The 26,548-nt window shown below is 34.7% G+C and overlaps 1 protein-coding gene across 1 annotated transcript; it reads left to right on the forward strand.

Annotated features, from left to right (window-relative positions):
* Nucleotides 1-526: 526 nt before the first annotated feature.
* LOC140163850 (uncharacterized) lies at nucleotides 527-26,528 on the forward strand. Its single transcript, XM_072187165.1, has 2 exons — nucleotides 527-2,960; nucleotides 21,359-26,528. Exons 1-2 carry the CDS (start codon nucleotides 527-529, stop codon nucleotides 24,631-24,633), a joined length of 5,709 nt encoding a protein of 1,902 aa, XP_072043266.1. The 3' UTR covers nucleotides 24,634-26,528.
* Nucleotides 26,529-26,548: the final 20 nt, after the last annotated feature.

Below are 26,548 nucleotides of genomic sequence, written 5' to 3' on the forward strand. Positions count from 1 at the left end.
GAAGTGGTGATCAGAAGAAACCCACAGGGAAAGCAGACGGAATTATTCCAAAGATTGCGAAACTACAAAAAACTGAAAATCTTCGAATGCAATGAAAAACAATTATTTATTGGCACAGTAAAAACAATAAAATTTTGTTATTGAGAATTTTAATGACGAAAATGCCTCATTTTTAAACCGCTCGATGGATTTACATATCAATCACTGAGTATTCGGAGTACCAAACACCCCCTGTATTTCAAGCGGACATATACAATTAAAAGCATAATATCTCTCTTTTTTATTACTGGACTATTGCATGACATATATATCTATTTTTCAAAATATAATGTGCAATTTTCATAAAAATCAAAAAGCTAATTTGTATGTGTGAGCCTTTTTGTAAAGAGGGTGCTTAGATCAGGGGAGGCGCTATCGCCTCACCTTTCACTTAGTTTAGGCTTGTCGTAAAATCGTTGTGGTATGTAATATAACATTGTTTCAAACTATATAATGTGGACTCGTTTTTATTTTGCAGATCACAAAAATGGCTGGCCGTAACGTCTTCCGCTGCATTGGTAAACTTTTTGTCATCCTCTTGAGTGTGACCTTCCATCATCATATTATTCTGCAGCAGATGATGCTACCAATTCAGCAAATGGTCACAGAAGGTTTAGAAGTGACCTCCTTGTGGGACGAAGACATCAACAATAATATAACCCAACCTTGTTATATGGACAACACTAACCCAGATCGGGTGACTGTCAGTGGCAGTCTTCAACAAACTTGTAGTCTGCAAATAAGTGCTGCTCAAGAACACCAAATTCAGATTCAGGTAACAAATGTCAATTCTGAAAATGATGTCTATTATGTTGAGAGATTTACAGATACACAAGATTGTCCGAACCGTTATTTGACGATCCAAGGAGGTTCAGAAGGATGCAGCACAGTTTTTCAGGCAGATACCGTTCAAGTTAATCTTCAAAGTAACTCTAGTCTCCTGATAAGCGAACAAGGAACAGGATCCGCTGAGGAATGTACAAAAACCAGTCCACAAGACTGTGCCAGTGTAACAAGCTACAGCAATCAAAGCACGTGTACATTTGAATGGAGTGTTCTGAAGAACGAAACAGGACAATGTAGGGTAAACTTTACATCTGGTTGTAATGTTACCATAAGTAAGGGTGAGGCAGCCTTTCAGTGTATGGATTCAGATACATTGGCAAAAAATACATCTATGCTGATATATCCTCTTGAGATCACGGAATTGAATCTTACAAGTAACCGTATCATCAATATTGATGTCAATGCCTTCGCCAATCTAGCCAATCTGCAAGGACTCTACCTTTACAATAATACTCTGGTAACATTGCAACCTGGTGTGTTCAATGGGTTGACAAACCTACAGTGGTTGTTGCTTAATAGCACTAACATGGAATCTGTCAGTGAAGATCTATTTAAGGGTCTAGTTAACTTGAAACGCCTGGATCTTTCTAGAAACAAGTTGAGTGAATTACCAGTACGACTAATTCGAGATCTTGTCAATCTAGAAGTTATCATCTTAGATGATAATCTCTTGAGTAGTTTGCACGAGCATTTCTTTCGCGGTCTCAATCACCTACAAGAACTCGACCTCTCTGGTAATATGTTTAATGATACACTCTCTGCTGATTTCTTCAAAGATTTAGAAAATCTTCAAATTCTGAGACTTGATAATAACAATTTGCTTACAGTAGAGAGGGCTTTATTTCAGAATTTGAATAATCTGAAGGTTTTGACCTTGAATCACAATTTCTTTACCTCCTTACCGGCTGATGTGTTTCAAGACTTAGAAAAATTGAGTGAATTGAGTCTACAGACCAACCAATTAACTGCCTTGGATAGCAACGTCTTCCAAGGTTTGAATAATCTTACCGAGCTCTACCTCAACAACAATACCATAAAAGAGTTACCTGTAGATATATTTCAAGGTTTAGGTAATCTTCAAATACTTTATCTCTATAAGAATGAATTGTCCTCATTGGATAAAGACATATTTAAAGGCTTGACAAATTTGACTTACGTGAATCTCAATTATAATTTCTTGCGCAATCTTTCTGTTGGTATCTTTGATGGGCTGTCAAGTTTAGAAACAATAAATGTACGTACCAATGAGCTAGATTATTTGGATGTTGATATTTTTCAAGGTTTGCCAAGCCTCCAAATCATTCGACTAACTAACAATTCATTGAGTGAATTACCTATTGGTTTGTTCCGAAATCTCAGAAATTTGATTACCTTGACACTCCGTGGAAATCTTTTGAGTGATTTAGATGTAAATATCTTTCAAGATCTGGAAAGTTTGGAAGCACTATTTTTGCACCATAATCATTTTGAGACACTTCCAAAAGGAATATTCGACATCCATACCAGCATGAAACTGTTGCGTTTAAACGAAAATCAGTTCCGCGGTTTTGATAGTGATTTGTTTAAGAATCTGAAAAATCTGACTTTTCTTGATATATCAGCTAATAAGTTTATGGACATACCAAAAACTGAAATCATACCATATTTAAAGACATTTGGTGCTGCCCATAATCCCCTGACTGATGTGACGGCTGATTCATTTACCAATATAACAAACGGTACACGTTTGTTGGTAAGCCAACATGAAATCTGTGAATGTTACACTCCTAAAGATGTAGAATGCGTTGCGGAAGACGACAGATCTGAGTACCTTACATGTAAGAGGTTGTTGTCGGATAGGTTCTTGGTAGGGGTCATTTGGCTTATTGGTCTCAATGCAATTCTTGGCAATTTGTTTGTCTTAATCTGGAAGCAAAGGCATGTGCAAGTGAATAGAATACAATCCATATTACTCAGCAATCTTGCAATATCTGATCTCTTTATGGGTATCTATATGGTGATCATTGCATCTGCTGATATCTATTTTGGAGAGCATTTCCCGATGCGATCTGAAACATGGAGAACTGGTGGTATGTGTAAGTTTGCAGGAACTGTCGCCATCATGTCAAGCGAAGCGTCTGTATTTTTTGTGACTTTCATAAGCATTGATAGGTTCATATGTATCAAGTTTCCTGATTCAGCGAAAAAGGATCGAACCAGGTCCACTTTCGTTATTGTCGCGTTTATGTGGATCTTATCTTTCGCGCTAGGTCTGGTCCCATCTGTTCTCGCAGGGAAGAACTTCAAATTTTACGATAATTCATACGTATGCATTGGCCTGCCTTTGTCATTGGAGGAGATTTTTACAAAACATCACTTTGAACCAGTACAGTGGGAGAAAGTGTCTTTTTGGCTTGCCTCCTCTTACTCAAAGTCCCATGGTTTTGCAGTTGGCTTGTATTACTCCACTGCACTTTTCCTTGGTCTCAACTGTGCATGCTTCCTAATTGTACTTGCATGCTACATAGAAATCGTTCGAATCGTAAAAACGTCCTTTAAACGAGCAGGAGGAACTTACATGAAAGAAGAAATCAGAATGACCTTGAAAGTAACGGCTATAATTGCCACAGATTTCTTATGCTGGTTTCCCATTATCATTCTCGGCATTTTAGTACAAACTCGAGCTATCACTTTACCCGCTTCCGTCTATGCTTGGCTAGTGACTTGTGTTTTGCCTATAAATTCTGCTGTAAATCCTTATTTGTACACGATTGCAGAAGTGATATCAAAGTATCGAAAGCAAAGACAAGTATCGGAACAAGAGCCAAAGATATCCGATACACAGCAGATGGATATTCCGCAAATTAATTTAGAGAATATGATAGGCATATAGACAAATACCTTTTCTTTTTCCTATAACCTTGGGCAAAAACAATCGGACCTAAGGTTAAATGCTAGGATCATTCATGGTTGACTTTAAAAAATGACATTTTGTGTCTTCAATGTGTAAAGTTTGTTTTCCTGACAGAGTTTATTAATGATTTCAAATTGGAAAGAAATCCAATGCATTTTGAAATCATTAAAGCGTGGGGTATGGGCGAACTTGAAGTACAGGTATCTGGAGAGGGGAAGCAACGAGTTACCCCAAATCACAGGGGCCGCCGAGTGCGAATATGTATTTATTTTGGAAGGTTCGTGTTTGCTTTAAATTTTGGGGCGTTTTTCCAAAATTTGATATTTTTAGTGATATTTCAAAAAAGCGACATGCCAAAGACAACTCTTTGGGCACATAGCTTGTTATTGTTATCGCAGTTCTTTTCCACATACCTACGTTACCATTTGCTTTGGTGATTTACTAATATTATATATTTTGTGACTGCAATTTGGCGTTTTCAATGCGTTTTACGCTTATAATGAAATTAACGCGAATATCTAATCACGCTCCTTTTAGAATTTTTACCTGATCGTCGGCATTTGCAGGCAACAGAATGCAGATTGGCTTTTTTTTTATGTGGGTCACTTGATAATATTACTTTAAATTCCTTGTAACAACATACAAATCTTCGTCTGGAAACAGGGTCTGGAACTGATTTTGGAACAGCTATAGACTTCTTTATTATTATTATTATTATTTGGAATTTTGACCAAAAATGGGCAAAAAATGCTTAATTTTCAAAAAAATCATAAAAAAGCCCGATTTTTGCCAAAATTTCAAATATTTTGGGTGAAGTTGGTCAAGATTAAAAAAAAAAAAAAAGGGTTCTAGATATTTTTATCCAGCTTTTTAAAAATTACTAAAAAAGAATTTTTGGCCCAAGAATATTTTTGTTACGTTTGACGAAAAAGAAGTGGGCCAAAAAAACCGGTTTTTGGGGGGGATTTTGGGCCAAAAAATCATTGTCATGTTTACTTTTATATACTTTAGACCAACAATTTCGCAGTTGTGAGGCCCGAAAATTTCCATAATTCCTGAATTAAGACCAACCTTAAATGTCAAAATAAACAATAACTGAATACACCTGGAAGGTCTTGCTTTCTTTACTATTAATGTTGATGGTAAAGAACATTTTAGTAAGTTATCACCCAATAAACAAATCATTTTTATTAGAAATTAATCACTTAAAAATTTAATTTCAAATTGATTTTAAGTGACAATTGCATTACCACCCCCTTTTCAATCCACTTGTACAACGAAATGCCATGAAATAGCTAAATAAAATAAACATTTTAACTTTCAGGTTTCGGATAGTGAGTTTTGACTTCATATGTGTGTAAATTCTCTACTTTGATTTCATCATTTTTATAAGCCCCCTCCCCTCACGATACATATTTTGTTTAGTTTGGTGCACTATTATGCACTGCCTTGTGTGATTTTCATTATCATTGTTGTATTTTCATATTGTTGCTATTTGTAGATTTCAGAATGCTTCTTTCTTTTATAAATGGACATGGAAGTTAGAATCTAATAATCTATATACAGGCTGCATCAAAATGATTGGTACCCATCAGGTTGGATGTTTATTAAAAAGCATGCTTCTTCCAAATGCAACATTGCATTCTCTGTAATTACCATAAGTTATTGTTATATAACTGTGTATGACATTAATCAACAAATTATGCGGATCCTGTGTTACTGATGGGTGACAATCATTTTGATACACCCTGTACTCGATACACCACCAGTTCCACCCACGGTTGTGTGACGTATCATTAATCAATTTTTCTAATAAAACATTATATAATGTTCAATTCTAGAGCTGAACAATGCCATATTTTAACATAGATTTTTCTTTATATATTAAATCATTCATCTCTTTTTTCTTTCTTGTGGTAATTTTTATTCTATAAACAGTATATTTGTGTGTAAATTGAGGGCGCTATTTACATATATTTTACAATTTAAATTAGCCAAATAATATGAGTTATTCCTTACTTAAATTTCATGAAGTTTTTTGAGTATTTCCTTGACATTGGTTAGTCTTTTTTTCTGATGTTCGAATTCCATAATACAAGTGTCTACCGCTTGTAAATATGCAAGCAAGATTTAAGATAAATAGCGAAATCAGGGTTCACCTTTACTTTAAAATGACTACAGTTTTACATGCCATCAAGCAACCGTGCACGTGAGTAAAAGTGGTGTTAGGTTTTGCCTCATAGCAGTGGCGTAGCCGGGGGCGAAGGTACTGCCTCCCTGTGTCTTGTCCTCCCCCGTGTGATGCTGACTGCCCTGATATTTAACATTTTATGCCTTTTGGTACTTTTAAGCCAATTTTTGATGATTTTTGTCAAATTTGGCCCCTTGAAAGTTGTCTTGCCCCTCCATAAAACAGCCCTTCTCACTGGAACTTGTGGGTGGGTGTATCGATAATAAAAGTGGGTAACAATTTAAGAAATATTAAATGATTATTCAAGTTGATTACATTTGTTATTAAATGACATTCATTCATTCATTCATATTTTATTTCCATAAAAATCAAAGACATTACAAAAAAATATATAAAAACACGGTACAAATGGAGGAAAAGGCTGGAAGACCAAAAAGGTCTGAAAGTTAGCCTTTCCCTGAAATCAAATGAAATTAACAAAATAAATCAACATTACATAACATAACCAAAAGACAAGGGAAGGGGAGAAGGGGGGTGCTCACGAAAAAGATTAATTATATTTAGAGATCAGTTTTGTTTTGAATTGATTACGGAAATGTTTAACAGATTTTGAAGCTTTCAGATTTTTATCTAAAGAATTCCAAAGAATGGGACCTCTTGTACGTATAGCATGATCAGAAAAGACTTTCTTATTTTTGGTTAGATTTAGGTCATTTACATATCGTGTCTTGTAGTTATGTATGTCAGAACGTTTGGTAAAATAATTATCAAATGAACAGGGCAGCTCATTTATAGAGTGCCTGTACATGAATGTACCTAATTCCAGTGTGTACATATCTTCAACTTTTAATATGTTATAATTAGCAAACAATGGCACTGTGTGGTCTCTATAGTGAACGTTTGCCACCGTTCTAATAGCCCATTTTGAATTTTTACAATTTTATTTAAGTAAGTTTTACATGTATTTCCCCATAAAAGTACTCCATAATTCAAATAAGGCAATATTAACGTACAATAAAGTGTAAATAAAATACGACTTGGAACAAAATGTTTCAATTTATTCATGACACCGACATTTCTTGAAATTGTTCTAGATACGCAATCTATGTGACATTTCCAAGTGAGACATTCGTCTATTAGTACACCAAGGAATTTAGTTTGATGCACTCTTTCTAAAGCCGTGTGATCTAGTGTGATTTGCAGGTCTTGATTCATCGATGTCATTTTGGGTGTGCCAAGTATCATGTAATTTGTTTTGGTAGCATTAATTGACAATTTATTAGCTTTAAACCAATTGCTTACTTCCTTTAACTCTTCATTAACAAGGTTTGTCTGGCGTTCTACGTTTTTATGGGAGTATAAAATGGTGGTATCGTCTGCAAAAGGACGAATTCGAGTACTTTAGATGCATTAGTTATATCATTAACATAGAGTATAAATAGAAGTGGCCCCAGGATTGATCCTTGTGGAACACCACATATAATATCGTGTGATTCTGATTCATAAGAATTATAATAAACATATTGTTTTCTGTTACTTAGATAATTTCTGAACCATTCTAACACAATACCACGAAAACCATAGTGTTCTAATTTATGTAAGAGTATGTTATGATCGATTGTATCAAAGGCTTTTGATAAGTCCAGAAATATTCCAATAGTTGTTTCGTTTCTTTCAACTGCTGCAGTAACTTTGTCTACCATTTGCTCTATAGCCATAAAGGTGGAATGTTTTGACCGAAAGCCAAATTGTTTGGGGTTAAGGATTTGCTTATTGTCAATGTAATCCGTACATCAAAAAAAAACCAACCTTTCAAGAATTTTTGAAAAACACGGTAGGAGAGAAACTGGACGATAGTTTGAGAATGCCTCGGCATCATCTTTTTTGTATAATGGTATGACTTTCGCTATTTTTAATTTATCAGGAACAATCCCAGTAGATATAGACAAATTAAATATCACATTAAGAGGTTTGGCAATTTCATTACACACTTTTTTAATGATTAGATTGCCAATATTGTCATGGCCTCCACCTTTGTTTATGTCGAATTTATCAATTATTTTTACAATATCGGATTCAACAATAGGCTTCATATACATATTACTGGTCTTGTTTTCATTGAGATAAGCGAAATATTGCTTTCCTGTGTTTTGGATATTTGATGCAAGCTTAGGGCCTACGTTTACGAAAAAGTCATTGAACTGATTTGATATTTCTTTAGGATTGGTAATAGAACTGCCATCTTCAGCTTTAAATTTGCTCTGTGCAGATTGTTTCTTTCCTCGTCCAATAATATTATTAATTGTTTTCCATGTTTGCTTCATATTATTTTTAGCATGCTCAAACTTGGTAAAGAAGTATTTGCGTTTTGATTTTCGAATAAGCATTTGCAACTTATTTTTATATGTTTTGAATATTTGAAATTGTTTGTCGTTTGGAGATTGAATGTATTGTTTATATAAACTATTCTTTTTGTTAATACTTTTTAACAATCCCTTCGTAATCCATGGCGATATTGGTTCTTTTCTTCTATTACCAGTACATTTCTTTAACGGAATACATTCGTCGTAAAGCGTATTAAAGGTGTCAATGAATTTATTATAGTCATCATTTGCATCAATATTATCAAGAATTTCACCCCATTTAACGTCGGATAGTTTTGTTTTAAATTTATCAATATTCTTATTATTATGATTTCTTTTATATATAACGTCTTTCGTTTTACACTTTTGATTTTCTACTTCGAGGTTGGTTGATAAAGTAGTTGGAAAGTGGTCACTTATGTCAGTAATCATAATTGTTGATTTGATAATATTGTCATTATTTGTAAGGATATTATCAATAATTGTAGCAGTTGATTCTGTGATTCTTGTTGGTTTATAAATAGTAGGTATTAATGAATAGTAGTAAAGAAGTTCAAGGTAATCATGAGTAGGTCTGTCACTGTCTACTTTAAGTAAATCGATGTTAAAATCACCCATAATATAAATATGTTTTTTATCCAAAGTTAACTTCTTTAAAATAGGGTCAATGTCTGCAATGAAATTATCGATTGAAGTATGTGCTCTATATAATACTCCCACTAACACATTCTGATTAGATTTACATTCAATTTCAATAAAACAAGATTCAAAATTTGAATTGGCATGACAAAGATCTTTTCTGAGTTTATACTTTACTTTATCAGAAACATACATGCAGACACCACCTTTTTCCCGACCAGTCCTGTTCATATATTCCAAATTGTATCCAGGAATATTAAAATAATCATGAGGTTTATCTTTCAAATGAGTCTCGGAAATACCAATTACACTGAAATTTTGGTCCAATGTATTTAAACAATTTTTGAGTTTTTCGGGATATTTTGACACGCTTCTGATATTGGCATTTAGTATATTAAATTTTCCACGACTTGCATCAGGATCTGAACAGAACTGTGCAGGGGTAACATATGAGCATTCGTGCATATCACAGTTTGCACTGTTTACAATATCATTATAATTTTATTATTAAAATTGCAATCCAGTGTTAGGGGATTAAAAATCATCTTATCATATTTTTCTAGGTCTACATCTTTTATATTTTTAACGTGGGGGGACTGGTTTAAATCGTATACTTCAGCCTCAATGTCAGAATTTGAATTGTCACAATTATCAGAAGGCCTACTGCAGTTCTGACAAATCCATTCCTTGGGATTTAGAACTTTTAATTGTTTTGGTTTTAATAGAGTACACTTTTTATGAACATAACCGTTACATAATTTACATGATATATCCTTGTGACATTGGTTTACAGTTTTTGAGCACTTTTCATATACATCTTAAAACGGGCAAAAAAACAAACAAAGAACAACAACAAATAATGGCTAAAATTTAAATGCCAACTATGCAATGAAGAACACTAGCTGACAAATATTTGTAATAAGTGATTAAACAAATAGTTACTCAGATTGAAAGAAGAAAAAGGCCAACGACCCTTTACATTATATTTCCACTTGATTGGTTAAGTGCATGATATAATCATCTGAATAACCAATCAAAGTAGAGGTTTTGGATCTCTTTACAATCTTCCAGCGAGTCGATTATTCTTACCATAACCCTGATTGGCTAAATCAATGATAATAATAGGCCTCTGTGTAACCAATCAAAATAGTTCTTACACTTCTGAATAGAATTCCTACTCATGTATTTTTGATCCCTAACTATTCGTTTTGATGAGATATATTGTTCATTTTGATTAGTTATATTAGCACTTTGAACAGACAATCTTATCAAAATGAATAGTATCAGTTTTATTTTAACAAGTAACTAAATTCAACCCAGAAAGTATCGAAACGATTATAGATGGTCAGATATATCGGGAACTGAAATATATAGCAAAAACTTATTTAATGTATATAAAGCGCAGCTTTCTCTTGCGCATTTTGATACCTCTTTTGTTGCTCTACGATATCATTTGGTCGAGTTATGGGCGCTTGAGCGGCTTCAAGTCGGATCCAAAATCAAATCTAATTGTATTCCCCTCATTATTAGGATTCAGAAAAAGTATAGTTTAACCTATCTTCGATGTACAGTTCATGAAGGTTTGTCCGCAGGGGTAAAAGATCAAAAATGCTCCGATTTTGATAAAAGTGGTATCAAATTATTCGGCTTGGACACACATTTCAACCAAAATAGTTTGCCATATCTCAGGGTTTTCGTTACCTGGGTAACAGGGCAAAAAAGTCAAAGCCAATTGAATCATGTAAACATTGACCTATTTTGTGATGTTATACCCAGGTAACAGAAGACCTGAGATATAGCAAACTATTCCTTGTTTTAAATGTCATTGTAAGTGGAACAATTTGAGACTACTTTGATCAAAATCGGAGCATTTTTTTTTAACCCTGTAGATAATGGTGGAGACCAAAATTAAGCATTTTACCCGGAGATTGGTCAATTTCTGAATCCTGATAACGAGATGAATACAATTAGATGGTTTTTATTCATATTCGCCCAATTTCGAAAATTTTAACCTAATAGCGGCCATTTTGAATATACCGTAGAAACCCGTCTATAAGGAATAGAAGCGACTGTGATGATAGCATATTTCACGCTAGCGCCCTCCACAATATTATATCATTATGGAATTTGAGCAAATCATTTACCGACACAAGCAGGTATACAATGTATTATTTTATCTTTATTTCGCATCTCACGAGCATAGCTCACTTGGCAAGGCATAAGACTTTGGTTCTTTAGATCGGAAGATGGTGAGTTCGAGCCTCATCACGGTCACACAAACCTTTATAAACAAAATATTGTTCAAACTTTTCATTTATATTTTCTTGCATTTTCTAAAGACTCCTTTCGTGATCATTTTTTTTTCATATTTAGTTTAATTTATTCTATTGTTTTTCTTTTATTGTTTCTTTTCTTTGTCTTTTTTTTTCTTGTTTAATTTTATTTTTCTTTATTTTTCTTTGATTCATATAATATTGGCAGGATAAGGAGAGGAGGAACTAAAGACCCATTCAGTGATTTGCTCATCCGGACGATCGTAAAAATCATCAAAATTCACCTTTGTCATTGTCATAGATGTGGTAACATAGCCTGCTAGTGGTTCAGCAGAAAACCGTGTGACACATAATATACATTTGGCTACATTTTATTATACGATAAATACGAATTTATTAAACATGGTAACAAATATTCTCTAGCAGATCGGTTATACGATGGAACTGGTAGGCATAGGCCTATTATAAATTCGGGATATTAAATATCTTCCTGACGAGACAGATCTGCGCATGTGGTCAAAGACGATTCCTTACTAGCCACAGACCGTCCGCTGGAATTAGTTGAATCGTTATGGCTGTTGGTCGGACCTCTCATCTCTCCACATCGATTGTGACCTATCCCCGACATTGCCCTTATGAACTCACATCACAGGGCGATGTGACTTCATAAGGGCAATGTCGGGGATTATAGGACACAATCGATGGGGAGAGATGAGGTCCGACCAGGTCCGACCGAGCCTCCTACACAGGTTACGCTCCCAGTGGAGGGGCGGAACCAAACTGGCTGATGTGGAGACTAAGCCAGTTTGCGTCGGTCTGATACTCGTCTTTGACCATGCGCAGATCTGGCTGGTCAGGAAGATATTTAATATCCCGAATTTATAATATGCCTACCAGTTCCATCTATAACCTAATTGCTAGAGAATATTTGTTACCATGTTTAATAAATTCGTATTAATCGTATAATAAAATGTGGCCAAATGTATATTTGTGTACATAGTGTTTGGATCCACTCTTCTACGGACTTGGCTACTAAGCATGTCGGGAAGGATATGGCGGTATGCTGACCTGGGTCAATATGTTCTGAGCAGATGAGGTCCGACCAATTGCCTTCGACCTTGTGTGCGATCAAGTGTGACAGGCAATTCCCAATATCATAGTAAATTCCTGCTCACATCCTCCTGTTTTATTCAATACGCTGGCGAAGTTACGTAATAATCGGATTAACTACCATAGCAATAGGTGAAAACAATTTTTGAATATACCGCGTTATACACTGATACGTTCAGGCGGTACCTCTTCATTGAACCATATCATGCTGCACCTGTAACATCTTTGAAAAGACCAGTATTGTATTCAATCTATGATTGCAGACATACACAGTACAGGTGATGAGTGTAACCTGCTTGTAGCGCAGCGCGATATGTTCAAAATTGTTTTCACCTATTGCTATGGTAATTAATCCGATTAATTACGCAACTTCACCAGCGTTTAATGGCCGAATAAATTCTGACCATCACTTGGCTTGTTGGATTCGTCTATACTACAATTCGCTGTCGAAGTGACGTAATAATCGCAATAACTACCATCAAGCAGATTGCACTAATCACCCGCGTATGTCACCAAACATAGATTGAATACCATTCTTTTCATAAATACTAATCTTACATGGCGAGTGATTAGCATTTCTTTGACAACTATGGTTTAATGCATAGGTGCCACGTGAACGATGAAGTGCAGGGCTATATATTCGAAATTGTATTCATCAATTGCTATGGTAGTTAATCCGATTAATTACGTCACATCGACAGCGAATAGCCTATAGTATGGGTTCAAGTGGAACAAAAAATAGTGTATGTCCATTGCTAGCTATGGTAATTAATCATGTTAGTGTTTACATTACTACTTCGGTGAAGACAAGAGAAGTGTGCCTTCTCTACCAACGCCTGTGATATAACAGGTGCAAGCGAAACAAAATTGAATGACCAGAATAGTTTCCTTTGTCAGATGAATTGATTGAAGTTTTTGAAGACACTCTATTCTTGATGGGACAATAGATTCAAATATGGAATAATTATTATTCCTCATCTATTTTTTTTTTATTGAAAAACTGCAATTGTGGCAACAGAACAATATTTATTTTGATTTCATTTCAAGTAGAAACAAAATCGTGCTTAAGCCAAAAACGCACCCTACCTCAAGAATTGGGATGGCACAAAGATGCAACATAGGATTTTATTGCAAAGACGAGGACAGACAAGTAGTTACAACACATCTGTCTAGCCGTGGGTTTCGCTATTATTTAGAATAAATGCTTTTACTAGTTTCTATAAAACCACAAAATTACTAAAAAAAACTATAAAAAAAACTAAAAAAAAAAAAAACAAAAAAAAAAAAAAAAAAAAAAAAAAAAAAAAAAAAAAAAAAAAAAAAAAAAAAAAACGCACCTAAAATTAAAAGTAGAAAGGTAGATTTGAAGAAAGATAAAAAGAACATGTCAAAAAGTTAAAATTAAACGAGAATGAAAAAACGGAACCGGTGCCCGGACCATGCTCTCTTCAGCATGTCTTCAGTTCCAAAGTCTGACGCTCTATCAATTGAGCTATACGATCCTGATATACGAAATAGTCGTTATTATGTCAATACAATTGATTGGTGTTACAACATACTTAGATGGAATGCATAGCCACCCAGTGCCAGTATATATTTGCTCAAACTCCAAATACAACAAGCAACCAATTTTATTGAGGGCGTTTCTTAGGTATATCCTTGTAGACGGGGTTTTACGGTATGCAAATTAATATTTTTCCACCAATGTCCTTTTTTGTCCTTTTTGGTTTGTTCAGGAGGGTGTTTAGAGTCACTAGCAAGCGAAAACATTGGTATTCCAATTTTGTCTACACAAACACTAAATCGACTCGTCTATTGGTAATATATAAGGGGGAAATATATCTACTTATATCTTTTTAACGTTTCATTTGAAAAACAATGCAAGCTTTTTTAATATATCATGTATTACTTATGTACATATGTAAAAAGCATAAGATTTGTTTTTAGTTATTTTGTGACCAATAATATATAGGCTGGTATTCTTTTCGAAATTTATGTGTGGTTTTAAAAAATTTATTAAAAAAAAGGCAATCAGTGCAGTTTACTAACATGCACGCGGGCAGTACTCGAAACAAATATGTTTATTTTTTTGGCCCGATCTGATATCCGATAATCGAGTGATGATGTTGAGAATCTACATGATCTATGAAATTAGATTTAAATCTGAAAATCTGGCGCATATGGTATTTGTGTTAAGTCTTCACCAGGGATGTTGTGTGAAAAGTCGGTTTTAAAAGGGCATTTCGTGATCCACACCCTCATCCCCCCACTATTCTCAAAAAAGGTTGAGATTTTTATATTACTGGAAACCTCTGGCTACATGTTTATGTACCAAAATTTTCTTGCAGATTAATTCGTTTAGCAAAAATGTCACCAGAACGAAATTACAACAATTTGGAGCAGTGTAATACACATAATCATGCATAACTCGCAAACGCAAATTCTGAATCAACTGAAACTTTGGGAATAAGCTTTTTTCGTGGATATCTACTGAAAACTGTCATAAAAAGAGGATGCTAGGATCACGAAATCCTCCTTTAAGGCATTACTAGTATTTTGATCATTATAAGCGCCTATATTATATACATTGCGTACATGTACACGCCAGTAAGCCCTTTTCTAATATTTGTCTGGCGTTTTTATATACTATCTTGATCTTATTTTTGGGAATATAATTTAATTTTGTTATTTTTGTTCGGTACCAAACGTGCTGGAGAAAGGTGTGATGAAATGTGAAAATTACTGAAACTAGGTACAATATTATATTAGAAGCTATAAAACAGGTATTTTTTTCTAAAACAAGTTCAATTTCGTTACACCTGCACACCTGGCCGTATGTACCTTTTGGATTTGAACTCTTCAAAAAAATAATTGTCATACATTTTTATAAAATTATCATAAAAATTATATTCTGTTCGACTTCTCGCTCTTATAATAAATTCACAAAGTAAAACTGTTGGTAGTATTAAAGTCATATTGTATGGTTTCCGTCATTTTTTTTATCATCATTATTTAATATTTTTTACCAAAACAGATCAAAACATTTTTAGTAATAGCAGGGAAGGTTTTTTTTATCCCTTCTAGGCCGAAATAATGTCGTTAAACGCTGAGTTCTATATATGTGGATTTATTATCTTAATTCAAAATTGGTCTCTTTTCCTATAAGTACATTGAATTTAGGACATGGCAAACATTACAAATATACCAAAAAAGCAGGTATAAAAAATGACCAAATTAATTTTAAAAGATCGTATATTTCCTTAGCAATTTGCAAAATTGCTAAGGTCTGTTTCTGTCAAGTTCTTTGTTTCTTTCTTTCTTTCTTTCTTTCTTTCTGTCAATCTTATAATGAGCCACCGTAGCCATATGCTTTGAGCCATGTTGACCATAGTTGGTCATTAGGACCATTGGGTGGGGGACAAATGAAACATGATCAACTTCAGGTCAAAGGTCATCCACTTCCGGTCAATGGCCAAAAACGTGATTTCACTAAAATGCTACTTCTTCCACAAATTATACAGCACGATGATGGCACTTGGGTACATGCATTAGCTATACCCAGTGTCTAAAAGTTATTGTCCAGAATTGGGGTCAAAGGTCATTAAGGGATACTTCCGGTATATGACCAAATACCCTAAAATGCTGCTGCTGTCGCAAATATATATGGTACAACAATGTTACTTTGTCATCAGGACCAATAGCTGGTGGCACAAATGTCACGTGACCAACTCAAGGTCAAAGGTTATGGAAAGGTCATTATGGCCGAAAATGTTATTTCCTGTTATTTTTACTAAAACTGCTACTCCTTACACGAATTACACTGCAAGATGATGTCACTTGACACATGCATTAGCCTTGAGGTCAAAGGTCATACGAAGGTCATTATGGCTGATGTGATTTTCTGTTCTGTTACTAAAAATGCTAATTAAAGTCATTCCACAAATTATAATATAGCATGATAACATTACACATTGTATTCATCCATTGGGGTCAAAGGTCATGCAGATATTACTTCCGGTATGTAGAAAAATACCTTAGGAAGTCGCACTCTAATAGCGCATGACCAAAGTTGCACAGAAATATTTACATGAATATTGAATAATTTTGGTTAACAAAATGATTTCACAACTATGGAAAATAATTATGTAATATAATTAATAATTATAAGGCCAAATAAAAATTAAACATGTTTCAAGTACCCTCCCGCTTCCTTTTTTGAGGTTTCTTCAATTATATATTTATTCAGTTATAACTTTTCAAAAAAAAGGAAGCAGACATATTTCTATAGCCTTGCTAATATACAAGAAACACTTTTGGAAGGTTTTATGAAAATTAGAGGGCCCGGCCTATATCCGCAAAACAAAAATAAAAAGAGGCCTCCTCCTTTTCCAGTCATTATTGTGTATGCTAAAACAGCTCAAATTATGGGTATTCACACCGATTTTGCCATGAAAATATAAAATAAAATCCCCTCTTCCTCCTTTTTTACAAAAACCCGGACTTGAAACATGTTTTTTATTTTACTTGGCCTAATTATATGATACTACAAACTTCTGTTCTAGTTATACATGTATATTCCAATGAATTACACCAAACTGCTGGACCTTTTGAACTCACATATGCTATAGGTGAGCTAACAAATTAACCTTGCTCCCATTGTCCCTATGGTCAATTTCAAATTACAGTGCATTTCAAAAAGACCTCTCAGTAAAATCAGCATATTATACTACTGCTGGCTGTTTATATGCCTTAATACATGCATGCATGCTAGATAGCCTCTAGATAGCTGGGCTAATTAGCCATAGGCCTAGTTAATTAGCTATTGCTAAGGTCGCGTATATGTGTATGCGCAATTAGCTCTAGTTATGCATTATGGCTTTAACTTAGCAGCATAATGCAAATGCACTTTGCAGTGTGTACCTTGGCCCAGTTCAGATGGGGCGATGTTGCCAAGAGCAAAACTGCGCGGATCAATCACGGCTTAACCCTCTACCAAATATCGTGTAGCCACGTCCAAAAAATAGCTTCCAGGTACGCCTCATTCAAAGAAATCCTTAATACTTATTCAACATGTGCCTTAAAGTTTAAGTTGTGTTGTGAACTGTCTGAATACAGTGATATAGCCTACCATGCCATTTACAGATTTGGAAATCTGTTTTTAAATGTGTAGTTGCAGAACGGTGGTAAAATCTTCAGTTACATCGACGTATATTTTGCTTACAGCTGACTACGAATAAGGGATGTTTTTTTGAAAAATAATTACAACATGATCGTGGTGATATAAAGTACAATAGAAGATTATAAGCGCATTGATTTTGAACTGGCCAAGTAACTGAATTAATCGTTCTGCTACCGTCAGCTTTTTTTACTGTTAGGAGTTCAACGGGACACCAGGTAAGTAAGCTTAATAGTTAATCGTAGCTTACAATCACACTCATTGCCACTTTATAACATTTCTTCTTTCTGAATACAAATTGTTTACCCAAATAAACATGATAAATGTTATTTATTTTGTACTGATACACATATAGGCGTAGATGGGGGGGGTAACTCCCCAATATTCGACGAGTTATCATCCACTCAGGTTACACAAAATTAATATGTATGATTTTGACTATTAAAATTAACGCGCTCGCGCACATTTTTGCATATTTGACCATTCATTACATGTAGCTTCAAAATAGTAATTTTGGGGGCGATTTGAGCGCATTCGTTGCAGGAAAGTTATTCTGGGAGTGAAGTTTATACTTCATTCACTTTGCTTCATGTATTTTACACCAACTCCATCCTCATGTTAAAATAGCGAATTTTAAAAAAATACCTAATTTCCAAACTACTCCACGGATTCAAGTACAAAGCACTCTTTATTTTCACTTTATTTCAAGGGGACATCTTATAATTACAAGCACAATATTTTATTGGATTGCTCTGTTTGAAAACATTGTAGGCCTACTAAACAATGGAAACCGGACCGAACCGCTGGTCAACCTCTGGTCGAGTTGTGATTTCATCCCTTTGTAGAAAAGGGTGTTTCTTTTTAAGCTTATTATAGTAACAACAATAGTAATGTTTTGTAAATATTTGTACAATATATAAAATTTAATGACCATGTATATCAAACATCTCGTTACCCTAACTAAATGATATGATGAGGCCCAATAACATATACGGTACTCTCTTAATGTAAAATTGTGGGAAAAAACCTCACTCTGAGAAAAGTGATATCACTCCAAAAGAGTAAAACTCACTCCTAAAAGAGTGGAAACCACTTTTTCAAGGCAAGATATAAAGAAGTGTTCATAAACGTGGTGGGGCTAGAAAGAAAATATAGGGGGATCAAAAAATATGGCTCCTAAAAAGGTATAAAAAAAATTCAGTCCTTAACCTATCGGTTTAGGATATGGATTCTCTTCAAACTTACATACAATGTCAAATATTGTCCCCTTTATCAATCTATGTGAGAAAACGGGAACAATTTCAGCATAAATGTGAATAATTAGCATATTAGCAAGCCAATACAGTGGTACGCGTGAATTGCATTCTGGTCAGGCATCCCGAGACAACGGCCGAGCGCATGTCCCGGTGGAAACAGGAAGTGTTCGCCTTGGCACTGAAAACCGGCTCGCCCCTGTACACTTTTATACCCTCTATTCATACTGATTAATCTTAAAAAACATTACATATCACTGCGCTCATTATCATTCTTGACAAGATAGCCCATGCTGTACTTACTTCGCTTAATTATTTCTTTATTTTTAGCTATGATGCACATTTTCACATGTTTATGATTTTTCTTTGTTTTATTTTTTAACTAATTTTTTAATGGGGGGGGAGGTGCTCTCATAATTTTTTCATATTCCTCGTATCATGCTTGACAATATAGGTCATGTTTCCTTATTTATTTCGCCTCTTATGTATTTCTTTATTTTTGTTTTTTGTTTTATATCATTATAGCGCCATCTATAGTTTGACATTAGGGGGCCTATTTGATGTATTTTTGCGGGCGAATTGGTACTGGGGTGAAGTCTTCCGAATCTATTCCGATTTCATTCTATGACTACCCAAAACTCCCGTGTCGTGTAAAATGCGAACAACTGGTAACCTGTAAAAACCGTTGTGTTTCATGATTTCTCCGGAAATACATCGACTTGGAGCGTCAAATTTCAGGATAGGAATGAGAAAAATAGTATCTATTATGTGATACCAAAACCTCATCAACAATGAAAAAAATCGGGGGATGATGCTGTCGATCGGGTTACGGACCTTTAAGGGATGGGGTATGAACGTTTGGACAGTATTTATTGTGGGGCATTAGAGCACATCAGACATATCGAATTGCATTCTGAATACGAAGAATGTCCTTCTAATATCAAATAATTTTGATTTTTTGAAATTCGCAATGTAATACACATTTTATGGCAAATGATTAAAAATTGATATTTTGATATTTAACAGTACTCGAAGTAAACTTTATAAATCTGATGATTTATACTTAAAGTGTATGTAGGTGGGATGAAAAGCCGACGATCAATTGAAAATTTTGACCTTTCGTATTGAAGATATGGATTAGGTATTTTTTGGGAAAAAATCCATATCTTCAATATGAAAAGGTCAAAATTTTCAATCGGAACGCTCAAAACGCTCATTCCAGATCCCTTAATAGGGGGAACCAAAAAAATCGAGGGTAATAATACGGGGTAAAATGTACGACAAGGTATGCACATTACAAAATTTGCTCGCTCCGCTCGTATAAATGTCAAGTATTCAATTGTGTACTTTTAAGTTAAATCAACCAAATTTGCGCAATTTACACTTTGGATGTATATATCATGTAACAACTATAACTCCAATGAGTAAGGCAATAGAGAAAAATTAGTTCGATAATTCGATCGACCATCGATACTTGTTCGATCCTTATTATTTATGAAATCAATCATTTGATCATGATCAATAATTTGATAACATAAAAATCTTTGCCTATATTGATATTAAAACGTATAAATATAGCATTATTTCTGATTAATTAGTCGTTAGTTCATTAATAACAAGCATCGAAGCAGCACTGACGGTAGATCCAAAGATCAAACAAAATTGATTCTGGTGCCTAATAACCACAAATGGTCATTTTTAGCTAATAACATATATTTTATTTTTTAGGACATTAAGGGGTCAAAAATGTATACCATAAAAGGGGATAAAAATCCACCCTTTTAGGGAGATCTTAAAAATGTTGATGTCGGAGGTTCCAACTTTTCCACCCCCAAAAATAATATTTTTGAACACTCTCTAAGGAACATTACCCGAAAAAGAGTAATGTTTCTTAGACTTTTCTTATATAGCCTTTATCGAAACAGTAGGTTCTACTCTTTTGGGAGTGATGTTCACTCTTTTGGAGTGATTTTCACAACTTCTCACTCTTTTGGAGAGTGAATTTTTCACTCTTTTATCGAAAGTATGTAACTGTTTTGTCATGTATGTGCTATGTATGTGTATATAACCTGAATAGATAAAGCAACACGCAAATACTCATGATAGAAGATAGTGAGGCATGTTGATGTATGCATTGTTGCACAAGTGCCTTGAAAGTTTGCGCTCGTCTGGCCTTTAATGTCCCCTTGACCTATTAAGCGCTGATAGAACACTTTCAAACTTTTCTTCTTTAGGTATAATTCTGCTGCACATCACATTACCGAAGCAACTGTATGCATGACAAATTGGGTAATTCAAACAATTTATTTTTCAAATTACTTTGCTGCTTTTTCAATATGTTTAACATGTTCAACCCATATGGATGAAAAGATCACGTTTTACATCGATTTAAAACAGGATAGTATCATTATATGCCCCGGGTTATGGGGCATTTGGTTGCATGGCACATTGGCAAGCCAACATTAAAGGGAAGATACAACCAAGTTTGGAATAGCTGGAAAGTGAAAAAGCGTTTTTGCCAATTAGCGGTTAATTATTATAAAACTCTTAATCGAGGTGTATTATGTATAACATTGTTTCAAACTAATGTGGACTCTTTTTTCTTTTGCAGATCACAAAATGGCTGGCCGTGACGCCATCAGCTGCATTGGTAAACTTTTCATCTTCGTCCTGAGTGTGACCTTCCACCATCATGTTATTCTGCAGCAGATGATGTTACCAGTGCAACAAATGGTCGCAGAAGGTTTGGATGTGACCTCCTTGTGGGACGAAGACATCAACAATAATATAACCCAACCTTGTTTAATGGACAACACTAACCCAGATCGGGTGACTGTCAGTGGCAGTCTTCAACAAACTTGTAGTCTGCAAGTAAGCGCTGCTCAAGCGCGCCAAATTCAGATTCAGGTAACAAAGGTCAATTCTGAAAATGATTTCTTCTACGTTGAAAGATTTACAGATACATTAGATTGTCCGAACCGTTATTTGACGATCCAAGGAGGTTCAGAAGGATGTAGCACAGTATTTCAGGAAGATACCATGCAAGTTAATCTTCAAAGTAACTCTAGTCTCCTGATAAGCGAACAAGGAACAGGATCCTCGGAAGAATGTACAAAAACCAGTCCTCAAAATTGTGCCAGTGTGACAGGCTACAACAGCCAAAGCACGTGTATATTTGAATGGAGTGTTATGAAGAACGAAACAGGACAATGTAGGGTAAACTTTACATCTGATTGCAATGTTACCATAAGTAAGGGTGAGGCAGCCTTTCAGTGCATGGATGCAGATACATTGGCAACAAATACATCTTTGCTGGTATATCCTCTTGAGATCACGGAATTGAATCTTACAAGTAACCGTATCGTCAATATCAATGTCAATGCATTTGCCAATCTGGCCAATCTGCAAGGACTCTACCTTTACAATAATACTCTGGTAACATTACAACCTGGTGTGTTCAATGGGTTGACAAACCTACAGTGGTTGTTGCTTAATAGAACTAACATGGAATCTGTCAGTGAAGATCTATTTAAGGGTCTAGTTAACTTGAAACGTCTGGATCTTTCTAGAAATAAGTTGAGTGAATTACCAGTACGACTAATTCGAGATCTTGTCAATTTAGAAGTTATCATCTTAGATGAAAATCTCTTGACTAGTTTGCACGAGCATTTCTTTCTCGGTCTCAATCAACTACAAGAACTCGACCTTTCTGGTAACATGTTTAATGATACACTCTCTGCTGATTTCTTCAAAGATTTAGAAAATCTCCACATTCTGAGACTTGATAACAATAATTTGCTTACAATAGAGAGGGCTTTATTTCAGAATTTGATTAATCTGACGGTTTTGACCTTGAATCACAATTTCTTTACCTCCTTGCCGGCTGATGTGTTTCAAGATTTGGAAAATTTAAGTGAATTGAGTCTTCAGACCAACCAATTAACAGCCTTGGATAGTAACATCTTCCAAGGTTTGAATAATCTTACCGAGCTCTACCTCAACAACAATACCATAAAAGAGTTACCTGTAGATATATTTCAAGGTTTAGATAATCTTCAAATACTTTATCTGTATAAGAATGAATTGTCATCATTGGATAAAGACATATTTAAAGGGTTGATTAACTTGACTAACGTAAATCTCAATTACAATTTCTTGCGCAATCTTTCTGTTGATATCTTTGATGGGCTGTCAAGTTTAGAAATACTATCCTTACGAACCAACGAGCTAGATTATTTGGATGTTGATATTTTTCAAGGTTTACCTAGCATCCAAATCATCCGACTAACAAACAATTCATTGAGTGAATTACCTATTGGTTTGTTCCGAAATCTCAGAAATTTGATTGCATTGGAACTCCGTGGAAATCTTTTGAGTGATTTAGATGTTAATATCTTTCAAGATCTGGAGAGTTTGGAACGACTATTTTTGCACCATAATCATTTTGAGAAACTGCCAAAAGGAATATTTGATATCCATACCAGCATGAAACTGTTGCGCTTAAACGAAAATAAGTTCCGCGGTTTTGATAGTGATTTGTTTAAGACTCTAAAAAATCTGACTTTTCTTGATATATCAGCTAATAAGTTTATGGACATACCAAAAACTGAAATCATACCATATTTGGAGACATTTGGTGCAGCCCATAATCCCTTGACTGATGTGACGGCTGATTCATTTGCCAATATAACAAATGGGACACGTTTGCTGGTAAGCCAACATGAAATCTGTGAATGTTATGCACCTAAAGATGTCAAATGCATCGCGGAAGACGATAGATCTGAGTACCTTACATGTAAGAGGTTGTTATCGGATAGGTTCTTGGTAGGGGTCATTTGGCTTATTGGTCTCAATGCAATTCTAGGCAATTTGTTTGTCTTAATCTGGAAGCAAAGGCATGTACAGGTGAATAGAATACAATCCATATTACTCAGCAATCTTGCAATATCTGATCTCCTCATGGGTATCTACATGGTGATCATTGCATGTGCCGATATCCATTTTGGAGATCATTTCCCAATGCGATCTGAAACATGGAGAACTGGTGGTATGTGTAAGTTTGCAGGAACTGTCGCCATCATGTCAAGCGAAGCGTCTGTGTTTTTTGTGACTTTCATAAGCATTGATAGGTTCATATGTATCAAGTTTCCCGATTCAGCGAAAAAGGATCGAATCAGGTCCACTTTCGTTATTGTTGCGTTAATGTGGATCTTATCTTTCGCGCTAGGTTTGGTCCCATCTGTACTCGCAGGGAAAAACTTCAAATTTTATGATAATTCATACGTATGCATTGGTCTGCCTTTGTCTTTGGAGGAGATTTTTACAAAGCATCACTTTGAACCAGAACAGTGGGAGAAAGTTTCTTTTTGGCTTGCCTCCTCTTACTCAAAGTCCCACGGTTTTGCAGTTGGCTTGTATTACTCCACAGCACTTTTCCTTGGCCTTAACTGCGCATGCTTCCTAATTGTACTTGCATGTTATATAGAAATCGTTAGAATCGTAAAAACGTCCTTTAAACGAGCAGGAGGAACTTACATGAAAGAAGAAATCAGAATGACCATGAAGGTAACAGCTATAGTTGCCACAGATTTCTTATGCTGGTTTCCCATTATCATTCTCGGCATTTTAGTACAAACTCGAGCTATCACTTTACCCGCTTCCGTCTATGCGTGGCTAGTGACTTGTGTTTTACCTATAAATTCTGCTGTAAATCCTTATTTGTACACGATTGCAGAAGTGATATCAAAGTATCGAAAGCAAAGACAAGTGTCGGAACAAGAGCCAAAGATTTCCGACACACAGCAGATGGATATTCCACAAATTAATTTTGAGAAAATGATAGGCATATAGACACATACCTTCTCTATACTCTTATTACAAGAAATTATGTCGACATGTCATACGGTTTTCATGTGTTTATACCGCTTGGAGTTTATTTTGTTCTGAATGTGTTGAAGCAGTTTGGGTTTCAGAGTATAATCGAAGTGCCAAACCTCAAAACGTGCTTAGTTTTTGAGTCCCACTGCACCCTGTGTATAAACTCGTTTATTCTCTCTCTTCCTTATTGCATTATATGACACAATATTTGCTTGGTGTACTCTTGCCCATTTACTTTTGTCACCTCTAAATCCAAGGTGGTGTCTAAATTGATACTGCAATATTTCGATCATACCTTTCAAAATCAATACCTGGTCATGACGCGATTGGTATCATTGAAAAGATAATAATATCTCTACATTTTGATGTCAAAGTTAGCGGGAAACTAGAATCGGGAAGTCACGTTATATTTCAGTTCAGATAAACACATTTTCAAACCTTGACACAGTATAATGTTACTTTGGTGCAAGATATATTATTTTAAGTTTCACTTACTTAGTATCTGGATATAAGTCAATTTTCTGAAGAAAAAAAGAATTCGATTAGTCGAATATTTTTTGAAATATGCAATAAAATGCAAAATGTACAAAAATGGTATCAAAATGTAGAAATATTATTTATCTTTTCAATGACACCAATCACATTTTGATATAGAAACTTATGATCAAAATATTGAAGTATGTAAAGGTCGTGACCGTTTTGGGCGCCATCTTGGATTTGAAGTTGACACAAGTAAATCAACAGTATACCAAGCAATTACTGTGTCATATGCTATAAGCAAACGATTTAACGAGATGTACTTAGTTTGTACGCAGGGTGCAATGCAAATGTACAATTTTGAGGTTTGGCCCTTCGATTAGCATGTTCTGAGGTGTGTTTCCCTTTTAGCTAGATAGCCTATATGACTGATAAGGTTTGTCAGTAAACATGCGTCAGAAAACATTGAATATGAAACATTGTAAAATGTATGTAAAAACAAACAAAAAACTTGGTAGTGTATAGTTTGCTTCTATATGTCTTTAAGATATTGCTTTTGTTTTTGTAAGTGTACGGATACTTTTTGTGAGCAGTAAAATCAATTTGTTATGTGAGGGTCTATATAGTTTACGGATAGCATGGGATTATATCTTGGTATGAGGAAGGGTGTAGATACGATAGGAAAGGGTGAAATTGTATTAAATAAAGTCAGGAAGAATAAAGAACAAATAGAATAGAATAGAATAGAATAGAATAGAATAGAATAGAATAGAATAGAATAGAATAGAATAGAATAGAATAAAATAGAATAGAATGGAATAAATTTTATGTATATAAAATTATTTTGGGATAATAAAAAAATAGTATATGATAGAAGATCACGTAAAGAAAGTCCGCACTTATGTAAGCCGTCCTACACCAAAACCCGATCTTGTTATAATGACAATTTGATTGGTAGCAAATTTGGTATCAAATTGGATCTAACAAGACTCTACACACGAACCTATCAATCAAATTGCCATAACATTAAGACCAGGTTTTGGTGTACGGGTTAACATAAGTGCGGAGTTTCTTAAATGTGTTGTGTTTAGAATAGAATAGAATAGAATAGAATAGAATAGAATAGAATAGAATAGAATAGAAAAGAATAGATAGGATACGATAGGATACGATATGTATAATAATATTATGATTAGGGATATGATCACAATGACATAGCATATAGGGTTTATGACGATACAGGACTATAAAAAGTGATGGAATGAGGTTGCGGATCACGAAATGCCCCTTTAAGTATAACGCTAATCAATGTATGATGATGTATGATAATTAAATGTAAGATAGATGATATTGATGAAGTAGATAAATAAAGGTTATAGTAGTTAATGCAATCAACTAGCGTATTTAGTTT

Source organism: Amphiura filiformis, chromosome 11 (assembly GCF_039555335.1).
Source record: "Amphiura filiformis chromosome 11, Afil_fr2py, whole genome shotgun sequence".
NCBI lineage: Eukaryota > Metazoa > Echinodermata > Ophiuroidea > Amphilepidida > Amphiuridae > Amphiura > Amphiura filiformis.